Source organism: Neopelma chrysocephalum, unplaced genomic scaffold (assembly GCF_003984885.1).
Source record: "Neopelma chrysocephalum unplaced genomic scaffold, ASM398488v2 Primary Assembly neopelma1_72, whole genome shotgun sequence".
NCBI lineage: Eukaryota > Metazoa > Chordata > Aves > Passeriformes > Pipridae > Neopelma > Neopelma chrysocephalum.
Window position 1 is genome coordinate 11,151,749 of NW_020897732.1, and position 17,441 is coordinate 11,169,189.

Genomic DNA, 17,441 nt, shown 5'->3' on the forward strand with positions numbered 1-17,441 from the left:
TTAGTCATTTGTAATTATGGTGTTTGCTACTGGAAATGGCATGTAGGCTTTAACTGCAGCCGGAGTGTTTAACCTGATTTTCACCTGAAATGACTGAGATTGTTTTCAGCGCCCGCAGTACTCTGAACGTTCGTAAGGCTGAGACATTGCCCAGGTCCACAAATTCAGTTATGTATCTGTAACAAGGGAAAGTCACACACAGACAATGACAAAACACCAGCCAAAAAAACAACAATCAAAGGGACAAAGAGAGACAGAGAAAGAATCACTTGTAGCTGAGAGCCAAAACGTAAGGATCGGGGCTTCTTACCTGGGATTACTGAAATAGTTTTTAAAGCTCTCAATACCCTGAAAGTCCGAAGAGGTGAAACACTGCCTACATTCACAAATTCTCCTACATACCTGTAGAATTAAGTCACAGTTATTTGGAATTATACAATAGAGAATGAGACTTGCCTGAATGAAGAAAGCATTCATACACAGGGAGCGAATGCAGCCAATTGAGAGGTGCATCCACTTTTCAGGCTATTCTTTGATGCCATTTGTCCTGGGTTTTTCTTAGTACACATTATTTCAAATGCTACTTGAACTATTAAACTTATCTAATAGGCATCAATTCTTTAAAACTAGTGGGTGAACTTTGTTATTGTGCTGTTCAGCAATAAATACTTTAAAGATTTTACCATCATGTAGTTTAACAAAAGAAAAATTCTTTACATTATAGGAAATATTAAGAGTTATTTTGCTGCTCTTAAAAAAAAATAAAATAAAAGCTTCAAATAACCAAGTAATTTTCACATAATAGCTTCTGAAAACTACATATAGGACAACATGGGAAAATAGTGCAAACATTTCTACTGGGTTATTTTAAGATGCTGTATACTGTTGTAAAGCAGATGTTGGTTTCAAGAGATGCTTAGAATTGTATTTTGTTTTGTACATCAAATTCATATCCCTTGGCTGCAGGAAGATGGATTTTAAATGAACATAACTGCCATCTCAGTAAAAACTCTTTATGATTAAAATACCAACCCCAGCTCTTCCCTGCCATGCCTGTTTTGGTCATCCTGGAGACACATGCCACATCTGAGCTAAATGCTCCCAGGAGGGTCAGTCCTGGAATGAGTTCTGTCTTATCAGTGTTGCACAAAATTATTTCCTCCAAGTCAGTATACAGTAAAAGCATAGTCACCACTGTACCTTCTGAATAAAAGAGCTCTTGGACCCTTGAATTTCACTATTAAAATTCCATTAAATTTCATTCAAATATTCTACTACTTTGAGGCATTTGTTTGTTAAGATAAAACCTCACCTGGTTATTTTACAAAACCTGCTTAAGTGGGCTTTGTCCAAAGGCCCCTGGGGAAGACAAAGCATCCTCTCCATATCTACTAATCCAGATTATAGCCTGGAAGAGCAGTATTGCTTTTCTTCATAATCTCATAGGGGAGTCTGGGCAAAGATTTACCTGTTTCCTCCCCAGCTTTACCCAGTGCTTCTCTCCCAAACTCTTCTGCAGCATGAAAGGTGGTGGAAAAATATAATTTGGGGAGAAGCAATATGACAAGAATATGGGTTTGCTGGCCAGAGATTTGTGAAACCACATTATAAATATGTGAGCAAGCATGTGAAGCAAATAATACTGCTGCTTGTTTGTAGTAGTTAACTAAGATTTATTTTGGCCATTTCTTCTATCAAACTGCAGCAGATCAGTTCCTCTGTATTACAGAGTGGGAAGCAACTGGATTTCCCACCCTGGATTTTCCTGTTAGGCAGGGAATTGCTTATTGTCTTTAAGCTTTTGACAGGGCACTTTCCAACCCAGAGTTACAGCTGCATCTCCCTCACCTGTCCTGGGAAGTACTTGCTGGTCTGTGAAAGAGGGATCTAAACAGGGGCAGTTTCATAATTTTCCCTGAACCCATCCATGGCTCCAGAGAGGGTCACAAGCCATGGCTGTGTCTGCTGGCACAGGATGGGAGAAAAACCCTGGAGACCTGTGGTACTTCTTCTCTCTAGTGTGCTATTTAAAACTACTCTCTGTGGCCCAATCTGTGCTGTTTCTGTCCAAAAGAGAAGGTCAGAAGTTATTTTGCAATAACTCTAAAACAAATTATTGTCTTTCCACTGTAACACCCATCAGTGACATAATCAGATTTTCTGCTGGCTCAAAACCCCTCCGCCCATCTGAATCTCATGGCCCCTTATCAGCCTCCTCCATTTTGAATCCTCAAGCCTTCTTTGCTTCCAGATACAGAAATACCTCTGGCAGCACACTAGCTACAAGCAAAGACAACACCAGAGTTACCTGTGTGATCAATCTTACTTTAAATTACTTGCAAATTGGATTTATATGAGGGCTAAATCATATCAGAATAGATTCCATTATCCAAAGCTCTGTGCTATCTTCTGCTTGCATATTTGGGAAGGAGGTTTCATTGTACATATGAAGATCATATTGCAGCCACTTTTAACTCTCTCACTGCTGCCCGTAGGCTCAAGGAAGCACTTCTCTATTTATTTTCTATTCCAGAATTCCAATTTTTTTTTCCATTCTGAAAGTGTTGTATAGTATGCCTTAAAGTAAGAAACAATAGGAATGGATGCTGGTTCTGAAGAGCACAGCCAGTGGTACAGTTTGATGTTAAGAAGCTTGATATTTTGCAGTTGCAGGTCCCCCTGTTTTAGGGATCTTCTAACTAAGAGATGAAATAGCATTTGGAAAGAAAATTAAAATGTAGCTAAGAAAGAAAACACACACTCTCAAGCTTCTCATTAGAGAAGCCCTTAAGGAAGTTTTCATGAATCCCTGGGGTGGAGCACTGAGAGGCCATTCAAGTTTAGAGTTAGAAAAGAAAATATAGAGGTAAACCCACAACTCTGGACACCAAATCCTGGTTCCTACCAACAGGGAGTGAATAATTCACCTGTGGGTAACTGTCCACTTCAAAGTCTGTGCAAACCTTCACATCTTTCCTGCTCAGTAAATTCCAAACACCCAGAGATTATGTGGACTGAATTTAAGGGATAACCAGACCGTGCCCCACACTGACTGTTAAGACTTGAATTTCAGTGACAGCATATGAGATGCTCCCAGAGGAGCTCCCAAAGTCAGGGGTGATGCCCCAACTTCTGCCTGATTAGAGAAAATGAAGTGAAGCAGGTTCATGGTCAAGGCTGCAAGCTGTGGCTCCTCTTGGCCTTTTCTCTGTTGCTTTCCACCTTACTGTCAAAAACCTCCCTAGAAAAAGAGGGAACCCTTGCACAGAAATTCTCCATGAGACCTACAAATAAACTCATGTCCTAACTCCCAAACAGATGAGTTTGCTGCTTTTACCGACTGCCTGACGGACAGGAGACTGAGGAGCAGGCTGGTGACTCTGTTTTGTTTTTTGTTTTGTTTTGTTCTGTCCCGCCTCTAAATGTTGCAGGAGAATTGCACTTAGCAATGCTTGAGGAAAAGTTTAGCTGAGAGAAATACCTAATGTGTGCTGACCTCCAAAAGATTCTCCCCATCTGCGTTGAATGTTTTTTTAAAAGCTTATCATAACGGCCAGATGTCAGTTCAGCCAAATCCATAGGAATGCAGTAACAGATACCAGGACCTGGCCTAGGGCTGGCCTTGATCCAAAGCCTACTGAAATAAATGGGAGTGTTCCCAAGGAAGTTCACACAGGTTTTACACACCTTCACGCTGCTCTGCTAAATGCTGCCAAGGACCACAGAATCATAGAATATCTCAAGTTGGAAGAGACCCACAAGGACCATGGAGTCCAACAAACTGTTCCTTGCACAACTGCCTAAAACTAAACCAAGAGAATCGTCCAGAGAGTCCACAGAGAGTCTGGATTCTGAAAACTGGTCGTTGATCCCTGCTCCTTAACAGAGTTGTGCTTTCAACTTCAGTGGCCCTTACTGGCATGCGAGCTAAGTTTGGTTGAATATTATTTCCCAATTTTGGTTCCATTCAAATATCACAATCCCAGGAGTTCAGCTCAAATGTCAGTGCTAACACACTTGCATCTCACTTAGTGCTGTGAATTATGAGCTTCAAAGATGGCAGCAAGAACTAACCTAAACCCAGAACTGAATACAGGTATCATTAAGCAGAAAAAAAACCAGGGAGACCTGATGAAATCCTTCCATGATTAAGAAATGGAGCTTTTCAGGCATCTCTACTAGCTTTCACTTAAAGATTACATGCATTCTTTGCGTGCTTTTCTCTCTTCTGTGACTATGAAGAAAATCTGGATTTCTAGATTAGCTGGAAGTAGTGACAGTGTCAGACATTTGCCTTTGGCCAGAGCTTGGGATGACCCTGTGTCCCCTGTGAGCTTTGGCTGACTGCTCCCCTACCCCTGTGTATTTTTAGCTGTCTGGATGCCACAAATCCATCACCTCCTTCAAAGCACCAGAATCCCACATGTCCTGAATGAACTCTAATAATCTAGGTAGAAGTATACAGCTGAAGGGGAATATCATGGTGGGGGCCAAATTTCTATTCCCAAGATATATAACAAGTTTTAGAGGCCTATAAATTAATTTTCTATTGTAGTACGATAGTAATTACTTTCTGGGTGAAGAGGGTTTGTGAAGAGAAGAATGTGAAAACAGCTTCGGTGATTTTATGGATAGACAGATTATAAATAGGGATTTAAATACATGAGTGTTCAGTCACACATAATACTTTCTATTCAGGGGTCTGGAGCTTCTCAAAACTACCTTAGATATGTATTATTATGGAAATTTTACAAACAGCTCTTTCTGTGGAGCACAGAGAGAATAAATAATTTCTCCAAAATAGTCTAGTGAATTGAAAGAACAGAACTGAGGATTCCTCTGACTTCTTCCTCTTAAGTCACTCAGGAAAAAATACCTCCATCATAATACACTTCAGCCCCTTCTCATTTTCAGTAAAATATGAGGGCGAAAAAAAAAATAACAGCCAGAAATTTTTTAAAAGAGTTCTATTGCATATGACTATCTTGAAAAATAAAAAGGAGTGCTACTTACGCCATAACAATAACACTGAAATCCAGCCAATTCCATGGATCTCGAAGGAAGGTGAATTCTGTCATGCAAAATCCTCTCGCCAATATTTTTATCAACGACTCAAAAGTGTAAATGCCAGTGAAAGTGTACCTGGGGGGGAAAAAAAGCGGCCAAGATGAGCAAGAGCATTAGCAAGCAGCAGACAGGAATGGCAGAGACACACTCAGCTCATGTGAGACACTCCTGCCCGACTCTCTGGGGTTGCTCGGGTGAGTCACGGCTGCAGCGCTGGGCTGTGCATGAGCAGCCTCGTGTGTGGAACGAGGAACATGTAAGAAATGGGAAGGTGCTCTTGACAGCCACAGGGTGAAGGTAGTTTTCACCACAGGGTGTACCTTGATGATTCCTCACTCGTTAAGTCAAGCATGAACACTAAGAAGCAAGACTTTTGAAGCTCTGCCTGCAATCACCAGTGAAAGAGGAGTGGACTAGGGAGTCATGGAATGCTTTGGGTTGGAAGGGACCTTAAAGATCATCTAGCTCCAACCTCCTTGCCATGGGTAGGGACACCTTCTACTAGACCAGGTTGCTGGTCCTGAACACTTCCAGGGATGGGGAGTCCACAACCTCTCTTGGCAACATTATGCCACAATCCTTGTTGTTTCTCTAATTTGAAGGAGGGTGGTTGTTCCCTTCACACCTCTCAGCTCATCCTACCCAGGACATTTTGAAGTACAGCAGGTTAAAAAAATGTCACCACTTGGTTTTATTAGCTGAAAAGAGTATTTGTTCTGCAAATTCCTTTGTGTTTCACTATCCATGGCAAACCACTCCAGCCTGGAGAATTAAACAACAAAACACCCTCACTGAAAAAGAGTAAAAAAACTCCCACCCAAAAACTATACATAGTAATTCTGACCTGCTTGACAGCAAAGGAGACACGAGGTTGTTTTTTCCCCCCTAGTAAGTTATTGCCAACGGCCTCTTGACAGTGATGTTCTGGGCTAGAACATAGATCTTACCTTTTGTAATAAAGTTGACACTTGTAATAAAATTTAGCAAAATCTCTGTGGAGGACAGTAATGCATGTGATTTATAGCATTCAGATTTCTATTCACCCAGGGCTCTACCTACCATCAGAGACAGTGTTCAGGGCATGCAACAGCTCTTTTTTAATGTTTCTACCCTAGCCCAGTGGGACTAGGTATTCTAGGCCATATCTTAATAAAAGAAATAAATGTTTAGTATCCACCACTGACATTCCCTATCCCTTTTCTCCAAACAAAGATGCAGATGATACCAAAGCCTATTAAAAAACCTCAAACACCTAAAATCTACTAAAACATGACTATTATGAGCCGTGATGTTAGGGGCTTTCACTGGAAACACTGGCTAAACATCAGTAGCTACAATGGTGCCATCACACACAAAAGAATTATAGCAATTGAGATTCCTATTTGGTTAAAAAAAAAAAGGTGTAAGCAATTAAAGGTGCGATATAAGGAAAAACTTCCTTATGCATAAAATGGAGGTGTTTCAGCTGTATTCCACTCATCTGCAACTGGGGACACACACAGACAGTGGCAAATCTCATGCTCTCCCTGTCATCGTGTCGCACAGTAGAGCTAGTTAGATATGATATAAAACCTCAGTGTGCTTCATCTGAAAATGGTGATTAGCAGGACAGTTTCTGTGCAACAGCGGGCATTACATGTCTCTCCCATCTCTTTGACCATGCACTTAAGCATTATCTTGTCTCCAACTTTTCACGGCTCCTATTTAATTTTGCTCCGGTATTTCGAATATAGGTCACTCATGTGACAGTCTCTTTAAGCGTGTGTGTTCAGTAATACAGGCAGAAAACACATGCAAAGAACTAAAAAAAATACTTAACTGTACATAAGCTCATTAAAGTGATAAAGCACTTGTATTTATTCAGCATGTCAGATGGGTTTAATTGATTGTATAATCATCATCTAATTCTAAATGGATCGGGCAAAGTCCTCCAGCAACTGAACAGCTTCTTTAACAACAGAAGTCAGGGGTTTTTAAAATTTTTTTTTTAGTGGAGGGAAGTTGAATTGATTTCTATTTTCAAAATGGTAAGGAAAATGTTTTAAAGGAAGATCTAGGACAAATATTTTCACAAGGTTATTCTTCTATCCCCCGTGAGTCTCTGAAACAGCAGAACAAAATGGATTAAATGTATCTTTTCCAAATCCAATATTAATCAATTTGAATTACAGTTCATTGGGTTATTTTGCTCCTCAAAAGTACTTGACTTTGATTCATTCTATGCACCTGAGGAGGAAAAGCTGAGAGTTGTGAGGGGACACAGGAGAAGAGGAAACATGGAAGGATTTACTCCATGCTACATGAGTCCATTTGCATTTCTGCTCCACATTTCTTGCACGCTCTGCTTGATGCACTGATAACATCATCCACATTTTCCTGCTCGCAGGAGACACAACAAGCATTTTGATATTTCCCTCCAGAATGTTTGAATTTCCAGCTGTAGACCGACAGACCAAATTTTGACTCACATGGATGAGGTGTCCATGATTCAGTGGAATGGCTATGGTACTGTATGACAGTTTTCCATAGGAAAAGGACAACATCGAGGGAAAGGACAGTCACAGACAGACTTGAGGGTACCACACTCTACAGAAATACATGAAACATCCTGGGATTAGGATGTTATTGTGATCGGATGAAATATTTGGTTCAGTGCTGCCTATAATTAGCAATTTATGGCCTAGAAGATGTGTCCTGCATGATTTTAAGAAACCTAAATAAGGGCGTTTCACTGTCTTTTCTTGCAGCCTCGAGTAGACCAACCACCAGGCTACAAAGCAGCAGATGGCTGTGTTTATCATATGTCAGTCAAAAATAAAAAGTGTGTTCTGATTGGTTCAATGAGCCAAAATAATTGTTTAATGCACTGTAGGTTGATTAGCTTGTGCATCTGGTATCTGTTTCTAAAAGGAATATTTTAAAGCAACTTAAAGAAATGAAATGGGCTTTCTGAAGCCCCCTTGCTTCCCTTAACATTAATTAAAAAAAAAAAACCAACCACAAAACCACCAAACAAATAGACACCTTCAAGTGATGTCTTTGCTATATTTCCTGAAGGCTTGACAAGCTAAAAAGACAGGAATTCACCTAAAAGTGTTCCCAGACACTTTTATGTTCATAAAATATTCCTGATAATGATTACAGGGGAACACTTCTCACGACATGCTCAGTCCAGAAGAAACTTTTGCTTCCAGTAAGTTTCAGTTTAAGGACAGACCTAATATGTTCAGGAAGTATTTTCTGAAATAATTCAACTTAAACTCCATCAGCCTATCCTGATGTGTCCAACTATCAAATCTCTTGCATGAGAACTGTAGAAGTCTGGCCAGGTTCAAACGGGGTTGTCCTCATATGTGATTTTATTCAGATGTAGCATTGAAGGTGCATTGAGCAAGAAGTATGAGATTCATGGACTAAAAATTTTCAGTTTACTTACTAAGGGAGTTTTCACAGGCAAAAAAAACCAAACCAAAACAAAAACTACCTGGAAAAACATTTTGTGAGGGCAGATACCATGATCAGTATTACTGGAAAGAAATTAGACAGCAGCAAACAAGACGAAAATAAGAATACAATGAATAGAAAAAGAAGGATGAGATGAGGACAGGGCAGCTGTAAACCAGCAAGGATACTTACTCAACATATTTATTCCATGACGGAGTCTCTGATTGTGCCATGAACACACAATTAGTTAAAATAGTGCACATAATAAACATACTGAACAATGTAAAGAGGCGAATTAAGGAAAACAACGCATAGGATACAAGACTTCATAAATTTTTGTCCCTTCACACAAGATGTGACATCCCAATCATAATTTGCAAGTCACTTAAAGAACAATAAACATTTTTTGCAAGTGCATAAGTAGACAAATAGTTATATAAACAGAAAAAATGATGGAACTTTCCCTGTTTTTTTTCTTTGCCCGCATCTTTTATACATACTTTATACAGTAAACAAATGTACTGACTCTGCAGTCTTTTTAAAACACAATACCCCAAATTTACAGCTGTGTTGGTCAGATGATAGTGTGCATAGGTGCACAACTTTGTATGAAAAGAGGGATTAGTCTGATTTAAGTATCTACAGAAAAACCTGTGTCTGCAAATTCCCATTTTATTTTGCATCCTGAAATGTTTCTCAGGCAGTAGGGCAAGTTACAAATCTGGTCTTTCTAATCTCTTTATTGGGCTTGAGGTCTCACTTTCAATATAAAGCTTTAGCAAAAGCTAGTAGGAGTTTCAGAGCACTGATTTTAAGGTTAGGTCTGCAAACCTGCTTGGCAAACATAAAGCCTTGGTCTGCAGAGCTCCCTGCCTCAGCTGAGGCACCAGATTCCCTAATTGGAGCCTAAAATGAATCTCCCACGTGTATAGTCCATGCAGTTGGCTGCTGAGGCCATAAATATGAAAAGATGCACCCTAAATCAAATTCCTGAAATGGGAAACATAGTTCACTGAATGGCTCTCCTAAAAGCACATGCCACTTTGTGTAAAAAAAAAATAAATTTTAAAATATGATGGGATTCACCTCCATAAATAACTGGTCCCATGCTACTGGGAAAGAAGGCAAGTAAATTTCTTTTGCTTTCTTTGGAAAAAAAAAAAAAGTGCTTTTTTCACCCCTTTACTGATTCCATTGGTGTTATTTTTTGTTTGAGAATAGTGATTGAAGAACATAATTTCAAACCTACATCCTGAAACGTTTGCATGAAATTTATCCTTTCGCAGAATGAAAATCTCTGCTGAATAAAGAGTGGAACGTTTTCCAATGGGCCACATAAGCAACTACAAGGTTAAATTGGTAGTAACCAACCTGTGCATTCCCCAGGGCCATCCCAGAAAGCAGTAATTGAACTCACAGGGATTGCTCATCTCACAAACATTTTCCACTTCTGGGCCAACACCTCCTGCTGAAGGACTAGGAAGGATATCTGATATCCAGTCACATTTTCTCACGTCAGCTTGAGATATGTTTCTATGAGTTGTGTCATTCTGGTTAACACAATTAGTTTTAAGTTGCAGCCAGCCTAGAAAACACTGGATTACTTTTTCAGCTACCATGAAATGCTATGAAAACAAGCACCGTAAACCTAAGTGGTATCTTCAGATCTTGCCAAACAAATAGCATACTTCCATTCCAAGAAAATAAACTCCTCTACAGGAATTCAGGATCACTGGTTTCATTTATATATCTCTGTTCCCCTGTGTTATAAACTAAATCTAACAGCTTTCCCAGATGCTCACTTACAGGCAGGTGTCATCACCTTCTTATTCAAGCACCAAAGAGAACAAACCAGAGGACTCAGGTTGAAAATGTAAAGGGTCAGCTTTGGGACAACAAATGCACTATGAATTCAATCTGGATTTCATGACCAAGCTGAAAACTACAAAGAACAGAGAAGAATGAAACATTTCAGCTGGTTATGCATCAAAGTTAGAGGTCTGTGTTTAAAAAACAAAAACCAAACCAAAACAACAACAACAAAAAACCCCACAGGAATTCCTACGGAATGAAAATTAACATTCCTACCTGAAATCCAATGCAATTGCTTGCATTAGAAAAAGTGCATGATGATGATCTACTCAGAAAGGACAAAGCAAAGAAGATAAAATTGAGATAAGCAATATTAGGAGCATTGTGTGTTCCCTATCTTAGAACTGCTATTAAATCAAATTTTTGAAAGCCTACAAACCAAATATACTAAGCTACTCATCAGGATCCTTTCTGCAATAAATTAAACCTATTATTTCCGATTTGAGGTTACAGAATAGGCTTTTTGCACAAACTGATTCTAAAAGTTATGAATTTTATCTTCTAGCACAAAGATATTGAGTCAACCACGGCACACTTCTATTCTAGACTTCATTATGATGGATAATTGTTAATTAGCAGACTGAATACTAGAGGCTCTTTAGGTGATCATTGCCAAATTACATATAATATGTGCAAGCAAAGGTTAGTGCCAATGAATAGTACATATAATTGGTGCTTCACAAGGTCTCATTTTGCCTTATGGAAAGTGTGCAAAATCAGATGGGAGAAAAGCTGCAAGCAGAAAACATGAACTAAGATTCGAAAATCTATATTTTTTTTAAATTTCTTTTTCTAATGCACCAGAATCTATAATTTTATCATTAAGGAAGGTAGTTTTGGCCAAAACCCCATTCAGGATCAGTAGTGAACTGAGAGCAACTGGCTATAATACTTTGAAAAACAAGAAATAACAATTGCTACAGATTTTATACAGGCCAGCAAACTGCTTGGGGAAACTAAGGACACCACACAATGGTCCTTTTCTTGCAGGCAAGAACTGAGAGGAGTATTTTAAACATAAGCATTGATGAAGTGTTACCAGTGGCTTAATCTCAATAGGTGGAGATAGTAAATAAAGATATTAATAACAGCTGATAATAATGCAGAAGGCATAAAGAGTTCATCAGTAGGATGCAGCTCTATACTCCCCATGTCCTCTGTGACAGAAATGGACCAGGGCCACCTTCTGGCCATGGTCCTTTTGTGAGGCCTCCTAGACTCTGAATAAGAGGAGAAACAACTAGAAGGGGTTTAAGGATATGCTGATAGTTGAAGTAATTCACATACCTAGGAGTCTCTGAATGTTTTTTTCCCTTGGAAGGATGTATTTTTGAAAGACTAGACTTATCAGGCTTGGCTGGATGAGCAGTGAACATACAGAATCTATCCTGCCTGACATCTCAGAGGAAAAACTCCACATACAGCTACTTAACCAAGAGATGTGACCCCCACGGCTTCTCTATGAGATGATTTTTCTCTGTCCTCTCTATTCTTTTCTACTGTTGGCCTTCACAGCACACTCAATGGCTGAAAATTGAAGTACGGCATCTACTGAAGAAGTTGCTTCAAATATTTACGTGACAGGGCACCATTTGCTAATGCTCCTTTTAGGCTTTTGCCCTGGGGAAAATAAAGATTGCTTGATTACAGTCACGCAAGACGATAGATCTGGTTCCCAGATTCATGTCTGGGATATTATCTGCTTGAGCACTTGCCGATTCAGGTTCCTTTTTGCCTGGGATATTGACTGCTTGCTCAGCCCGTTGGCCTTTGTGTTTGAGGTTGATGCAAAAGGTCTTTATTGACAGAAAACAAATCAGTGCCTAATGCAGGAACTTTGCTGCTGTTTCACTGGGATGGAGTTGTTGCCTCCTGCTCATGCCTGCCAGAGCTCGAGCTGCTGGATCTCCTGGCATTATCAACACAAGGTGGTAATTCGGACATTTCGGGAGCTAAATTTATATTTGCCTTGAGACCTGCCACTCCCAAATTTTTACAGTCCTCATCTGCTCATATTTCTTTCCTGACAAATATTTTAAATGCTCTCCTCTGTGGTCTTTATCCTTGGAAGTAAAACAATAAGGATTTCTTCCTCATTTATCTTTTGGTTGACTGATACCAAGGGCACGTGGCTCCTGTGCTACACATACCTATGACCTCTTGGCTTCACCAGCCAGTGTAGAGGAAAGTGAGGGCAAAACAGAAAAATTGCCTCCAAAACTGGAGGCAATATTCACACTTTTTCCTAAGAAGCTCAATTTTCAGATTCTTCTCTTAGCCATACCTGGACCTTGATTAACTTCAGCAATGCTGTGCTGAGGTAACTGTACCTAAAAACTCTGTTGAGCTCTAGGTGTGTGGCAGCATATGTTACACTGCTCACACACATAATCTGATCCACAACCAAATCTCTCTGCAGAATTCTACAGTGTATTCTTAGTAACCACAACAATATTTTGGCTGATATCACACATTCATTTTTACATAGAATTATTGCAATGAGAAGCTTCACCTGTTTTTCCTTTTGCTAGAATATCACATTTTTTCCCTCACTGCATGGACGAACACTGGGAATCTGGTTTCTTTGCCTATTTTTTTCCTGGAACTTGATAATTAACCAGTGATTCTAAGATGCTACCTGTTTTATTAGTTAGTTCTCTGTGGTGACTGGAGCACTGCAGATGAGGGATTTCCATCACTAAAACATCACGGAATGAGCACAGCAGCATGCGGAGTCACTGAATTATCACTGCCAGGTCTCCCACGTGCACTACAATGAAAGCAGCCAAGTCACAAAGAAGGGTGTGTTTTTAGTAATGTTCACACAAAGCTGAATGTTTGGGTAAATTTGGCCTTCCAGAGAGATGTGGCTATGTCACAATATAATGTTTCTGTGTTTTTGTGAAAAAAACAAGCAAAACCAACTACTGTAGTGTATCTCCCATGACTTCAGAACAAGAGTCAGGGGAAATCAGGCACCTCCCTTCTGCTGGAAGGTCCAGCAGGACAGCCTGTGTTTTTTTTCCTGCCTGAATAATACAATCTAATAAGAAAACCTGAAAAGAACCAACAAAACAATTTTTTTAAATATTCTGTTTCAGGAGAGAAAAAAATTTCAGTTCTGAGGCAGTTCAAAATTAAATTGTGTCTGCATATGGCGTCATAGAGTTTCACCTCTGGGAGAATTTGCTGAAGTGCTTGGTAGCAAAGATCTCCTTTAGTGTAGATTTCCCCTGGTGTCCTTCCTTTTTAAGGTACTACACCCACTTTCTTCCACTGCTTCTGTGAAGACGATCAGTCCCTTAACATCTTTTAATCCTGAGTAAACTCATCTTTTAATCCTGAGTAAACTCACCAGACTCTCCAGTGCAGTTCACATTATCTGATGCCAACAGTATAACACAGTCATTTTTATAGCTCACATAACAATGTAAAATGAAACAAACTGAAAATCCAAGTGCATTTCTGCTTGTGCAAGCAAATTCAGCCAAAAGATTTAAAACAACTTAATGAAATAAAATGGTTTCTGACTTCCATCCATCTGTGTTTAAAACCCATATAAAATACATGAGGAGGGAAATCAACAGAAAGGATATGAATGTACCAAAATTTTAATTGCTGCTCTTCTGATTGGATGGAAAGGACTAAGTATATACAAGGCAGGAGTGGCACTAAATCGAAAGATTGTCTTCCCTTTGTTCAGTACTATAAATGTCTGGAAAACAAAATGAAAATGAGAACATTCAGTATTTGCATTTATACTCAGCTTTTCCCAGCCCACACCCCATTGGGAAATTCCTGTCAGTATCCCATAACTTTTTCCCCCTTCCCTCCCAAGAGCCCCAAATTTCTTTTCGCTTGGTTTAATGTTTTGTCCAAGACCTTCCCTAAAGAGCTGTTGTCCGTCCTGTTGTAATATCCCAACTATTTTTTGTCCTTTCAACTATTACAGAGTTCCGTGCAACATCTCAATCAGGGTCTGGGAAGAGAGTGGTATCACCTTTAAAAATAAAAATGACCTGGAGATTAAAATGTGGTAGGGGAACTTATGTGATGCTCTTCTTCCCAGGTGCTGGAGACCTTGCTGTGTTGTTCCTCCACCTTCTCTACTTTGAGCACTGTGTTACTCTCAATGTATTTTGTCTCACCAAGTAAGAAGGTGCACGAGGCACAGCTCCACAGCAGGATCTGACCCTGGCGCTGAGGCACTCTCATTGTACTCAGATAATTATGGGCAGAGAAAAACAATACTGTAAGTTATATTAAATTCAAAGCAAAGGTGAATTGGATGCTGACCCAATTTGCAGAGCTCTGAAGATGCCCCAACAAGCATAGAGGAACTAATATTCACTCAGAGACGGAATCAGGACACCCAATATATAAAATCTAAGCAAATCACCCACCTTGGGTTTAAAAACTTCATGACACTAAAATTGCAAATCTATATCCTGCTGCTTGTGCCCGGGGATAGCAGGCAAATTAAAAGGTAAATTAATTCTGGCCCTTCCAGGTAAGTAATCTATTTGTCTTTATCCATTTAACTTTTATTCTGTACCTCTAGCACCTGCTACTACATTGTTTTAATAGAAGTAGCATTATGGCCAACATTGTTTAAAGGAAATAGCACAGACCAAAATCAGGAACATAAGTACCTGAAAGAACTGGAAGCTGCCTAAAAATGCACTGTGCTTCCAAACTTTATTTTGTCGGGCGTTTTGCAAAATGTTTGGAAAGGGGAACAAACTGTAGTAAGCAATCAACCCAGCTCTGCTGTCAACAGCCTTTTGACAGAAGCTGTTTGCACTGTTGTGGCTTTGGTCCAGCCTACACGTGATCCCTCATCAGGTGATGCTCACTTTGCTCACTTTGGGACGAAGTTTACCCTTCTGCAAAGTGCCAGCACTGCACATGCTACTCACACACCTCCCTTCAGCTCTGTTTTGGTCATCTTAAATGGAATTGAAATATTCCTCAGCAGAACAGAAATGCTGCTCTCCAGGAATGGTTGTGGAGTTGCTCCTGCTCTTATGAAGAGTGCTTGCACAAGGCTCAAGTCACCCAGAAGCCCTTAACATTAAGGGGCTTAAGTGATAAACAACAGACCTGTGAAAAGTCACAGCTCATGCAGAAGGCAAGATAGGGCAGATAAAACCTCTGGCTTAATTTAACTCAGCTACTGCTCTGCTCTTTTCAGATATTGTATATTCATACTCAGGGTTATCTGAAAACACACAAGTTCTAATTTTACTTTTTATCCCTCTTTGCCCTCTCGCTTAGATGTTTTCTGGGAGCCCTGCTCATGCTAAAACGCCGATTCTTAATCTGGAAAAGAAACATTTTTACCGGCTGTAGAAAGATAAAAACCAGAGCACCCAAAACAGAGACGGTGGTTGTGCTTTAGCAGCAGCCAAGGAGGACGGTTGGCTGGGGCTCACCTTGCGGTCATTGTAGAAAGGGTCGATGTCCTCCAGGGGCTCCCCAATGAGCTCTGGAGAAACAGTCCCATAGATATCGGGCAGCTTCTTGCAAGCTTGCAAATCAAACTGAGGCTGAGGCTTCTCTTCCTCGCCCAGCTGCTCTCTGTATTCCTGCTTCGCATTCCTCGCAAGCTTCTCCGCGATCCGTTTCTCGATGGCAGCCAAGGACTCAGGCGTGAACCGGTGGAAGCTGTTAGTACCCGGTGGTAACAAGAAGTCAGCCATCTTTTCATCCTGCTTTGTCTTTACTGGTCTTTACTCCTAGTAGTGGAAACAGCTGAAATAAAATTACCAAAAAGTTAGTGGGAGGAGAAAACCGAGAAGAACAAAGCCAACAGAATGAAAAAAAACAAACCCAAACAAATAACTTGTAGGTTATGGATTATCAGGAAACTCTTCATCTGTTTTTATGTGGTTAATAAAACATCCAGGAAAACAAAAATTACTGAAACTGTAATTTCAACAAGGAATCACACTTGGTCAGAGCTGAAAAGTCTTTGTAGGTAGAATGCGGAATACTCTTCAATTTTTCAGTCATTCAGGATCCTAAATCCAAACTAAGGAGTAACTTGGATTCATACAAGTTTAAGTTTCATCGAAAGCCACAGAGATCTGAATTCCTAACTCGTTTTTGAAAATGCAGCTCTGGGAGTGGGGGAACAATGTGCCTAAGATGACTGCAGGGCAGATTTAAATCAGCCGATCTCCGGCCACATGACGCAAAATCTAAAAATGCCCCAGCTGTTCTATTCCAAATTTAAAGAGTGAAGGGTCAAGTTTAGATTCTTAAATCCAATAGAAATTCTTCATAATCTCTGTCTTAGGCTTCTGCAACGTAATTTTCATTTTCCTTTGGGATAGGAAATGCCATCTTCAAGATATCTGTCAAAACTTTTGAGCATTTTCTTTTCCTCCACGCCCTGCAATCTGAAGGATGTTGGAAGCCCAAATGTGCCTGAAAAAGCCCTGGGACCTTCATGAGAACATCCCAAGCCTCCAAGATGCTGAATAGGCACTGCTGCCTGTTCATCACATCTGAAAACCAGGCGCCTTCCATCCAATACCAATTTGAACATCTAGGAGTTAGACTCGATGATCCTCATGGGTCCCTTCCAATGCAGGATATTCTTTGATTCTATGATTCTAACTCAAAGCTGTGAAGTGTGACCATCTTTGCCTTATGGAACTTCACTGTTAAAACTTCCAGCCTCCCCCTGAATGAAAACAAGTGAGAATTGCCACATCTCTTCAACTCACATGAATAAAGCCAAGTGTGAAAACCACAGCCGAACAAAAAAGCTTCGTGTATCTGCACTAAACATGTATAGCTGTGAAAATGAATGTAAAACTACTGTTTGAAAAGGATGAAGCTTATCCCTGTTCTAGTAGTATGCACAAATCCATCCAAACTCACTGAAGCCATATTTTACAATTTAATAGTGACTTTAGAGGCATGTTTTTCCAGTAAGAGAAGCTCTCACTAGGCAACAATTAAAACTCATTTCACAGAAGAAAAACAGACCTTGATTTTTGCCACCACCAGACCATTCATACTAAATCAGAATACATGTTGGTGACAAA

At 39.9% G+C, this 17,441-nt stretch overlaps 1 protein-coding gene across 7 annotated transcripts in view; it reads right to left on the reverse strand.

Annotated features, from left to right (window-relative positions):
* The window catches only part of SCN5A (sodium voltage-gated channel alpha subunit 5), a 215,789-nt gene that overhangs the window by 158,510 nt on the left and 39,838 nt on the right, over positions 1-17,441 (reverse strand). For 5 of the 7 annotated variants that reach the window (XM_027686815.1, XM_027686814.1, XM_027686813.1 and 2 more), the window contains exons 2-6: positions 15,819-16,137; positions 13,980-14,098; positions 8,704-8,793; positions 5,014-5,142; positions 85-176 (exon numbers count right to left, since the gene is read on the reverse strand). In XM_027686815.1, coding sequence (XP_027542616.1) covers positions 85-176; positions 5,014-5,142; positions 8,704-8,793; positions 13,980-14,098; positions 15,819-16,085 — 697 coding nt within the window. In that variant the 5' untranslated portion in view covers positions 16,086-16,137. Of the gene's footprint in view, positions 1-84; positions 177-310; positions 403-5,013; positions 5,143-8,703; positions 8,794-13,979; positions 14,099-15,818; positions 16,138-17,441 lie in introns of those variants that run through there. The other 2 variants (XM_027686812.1, XM_027686816.1) reach the window with 2 other exon arrangements.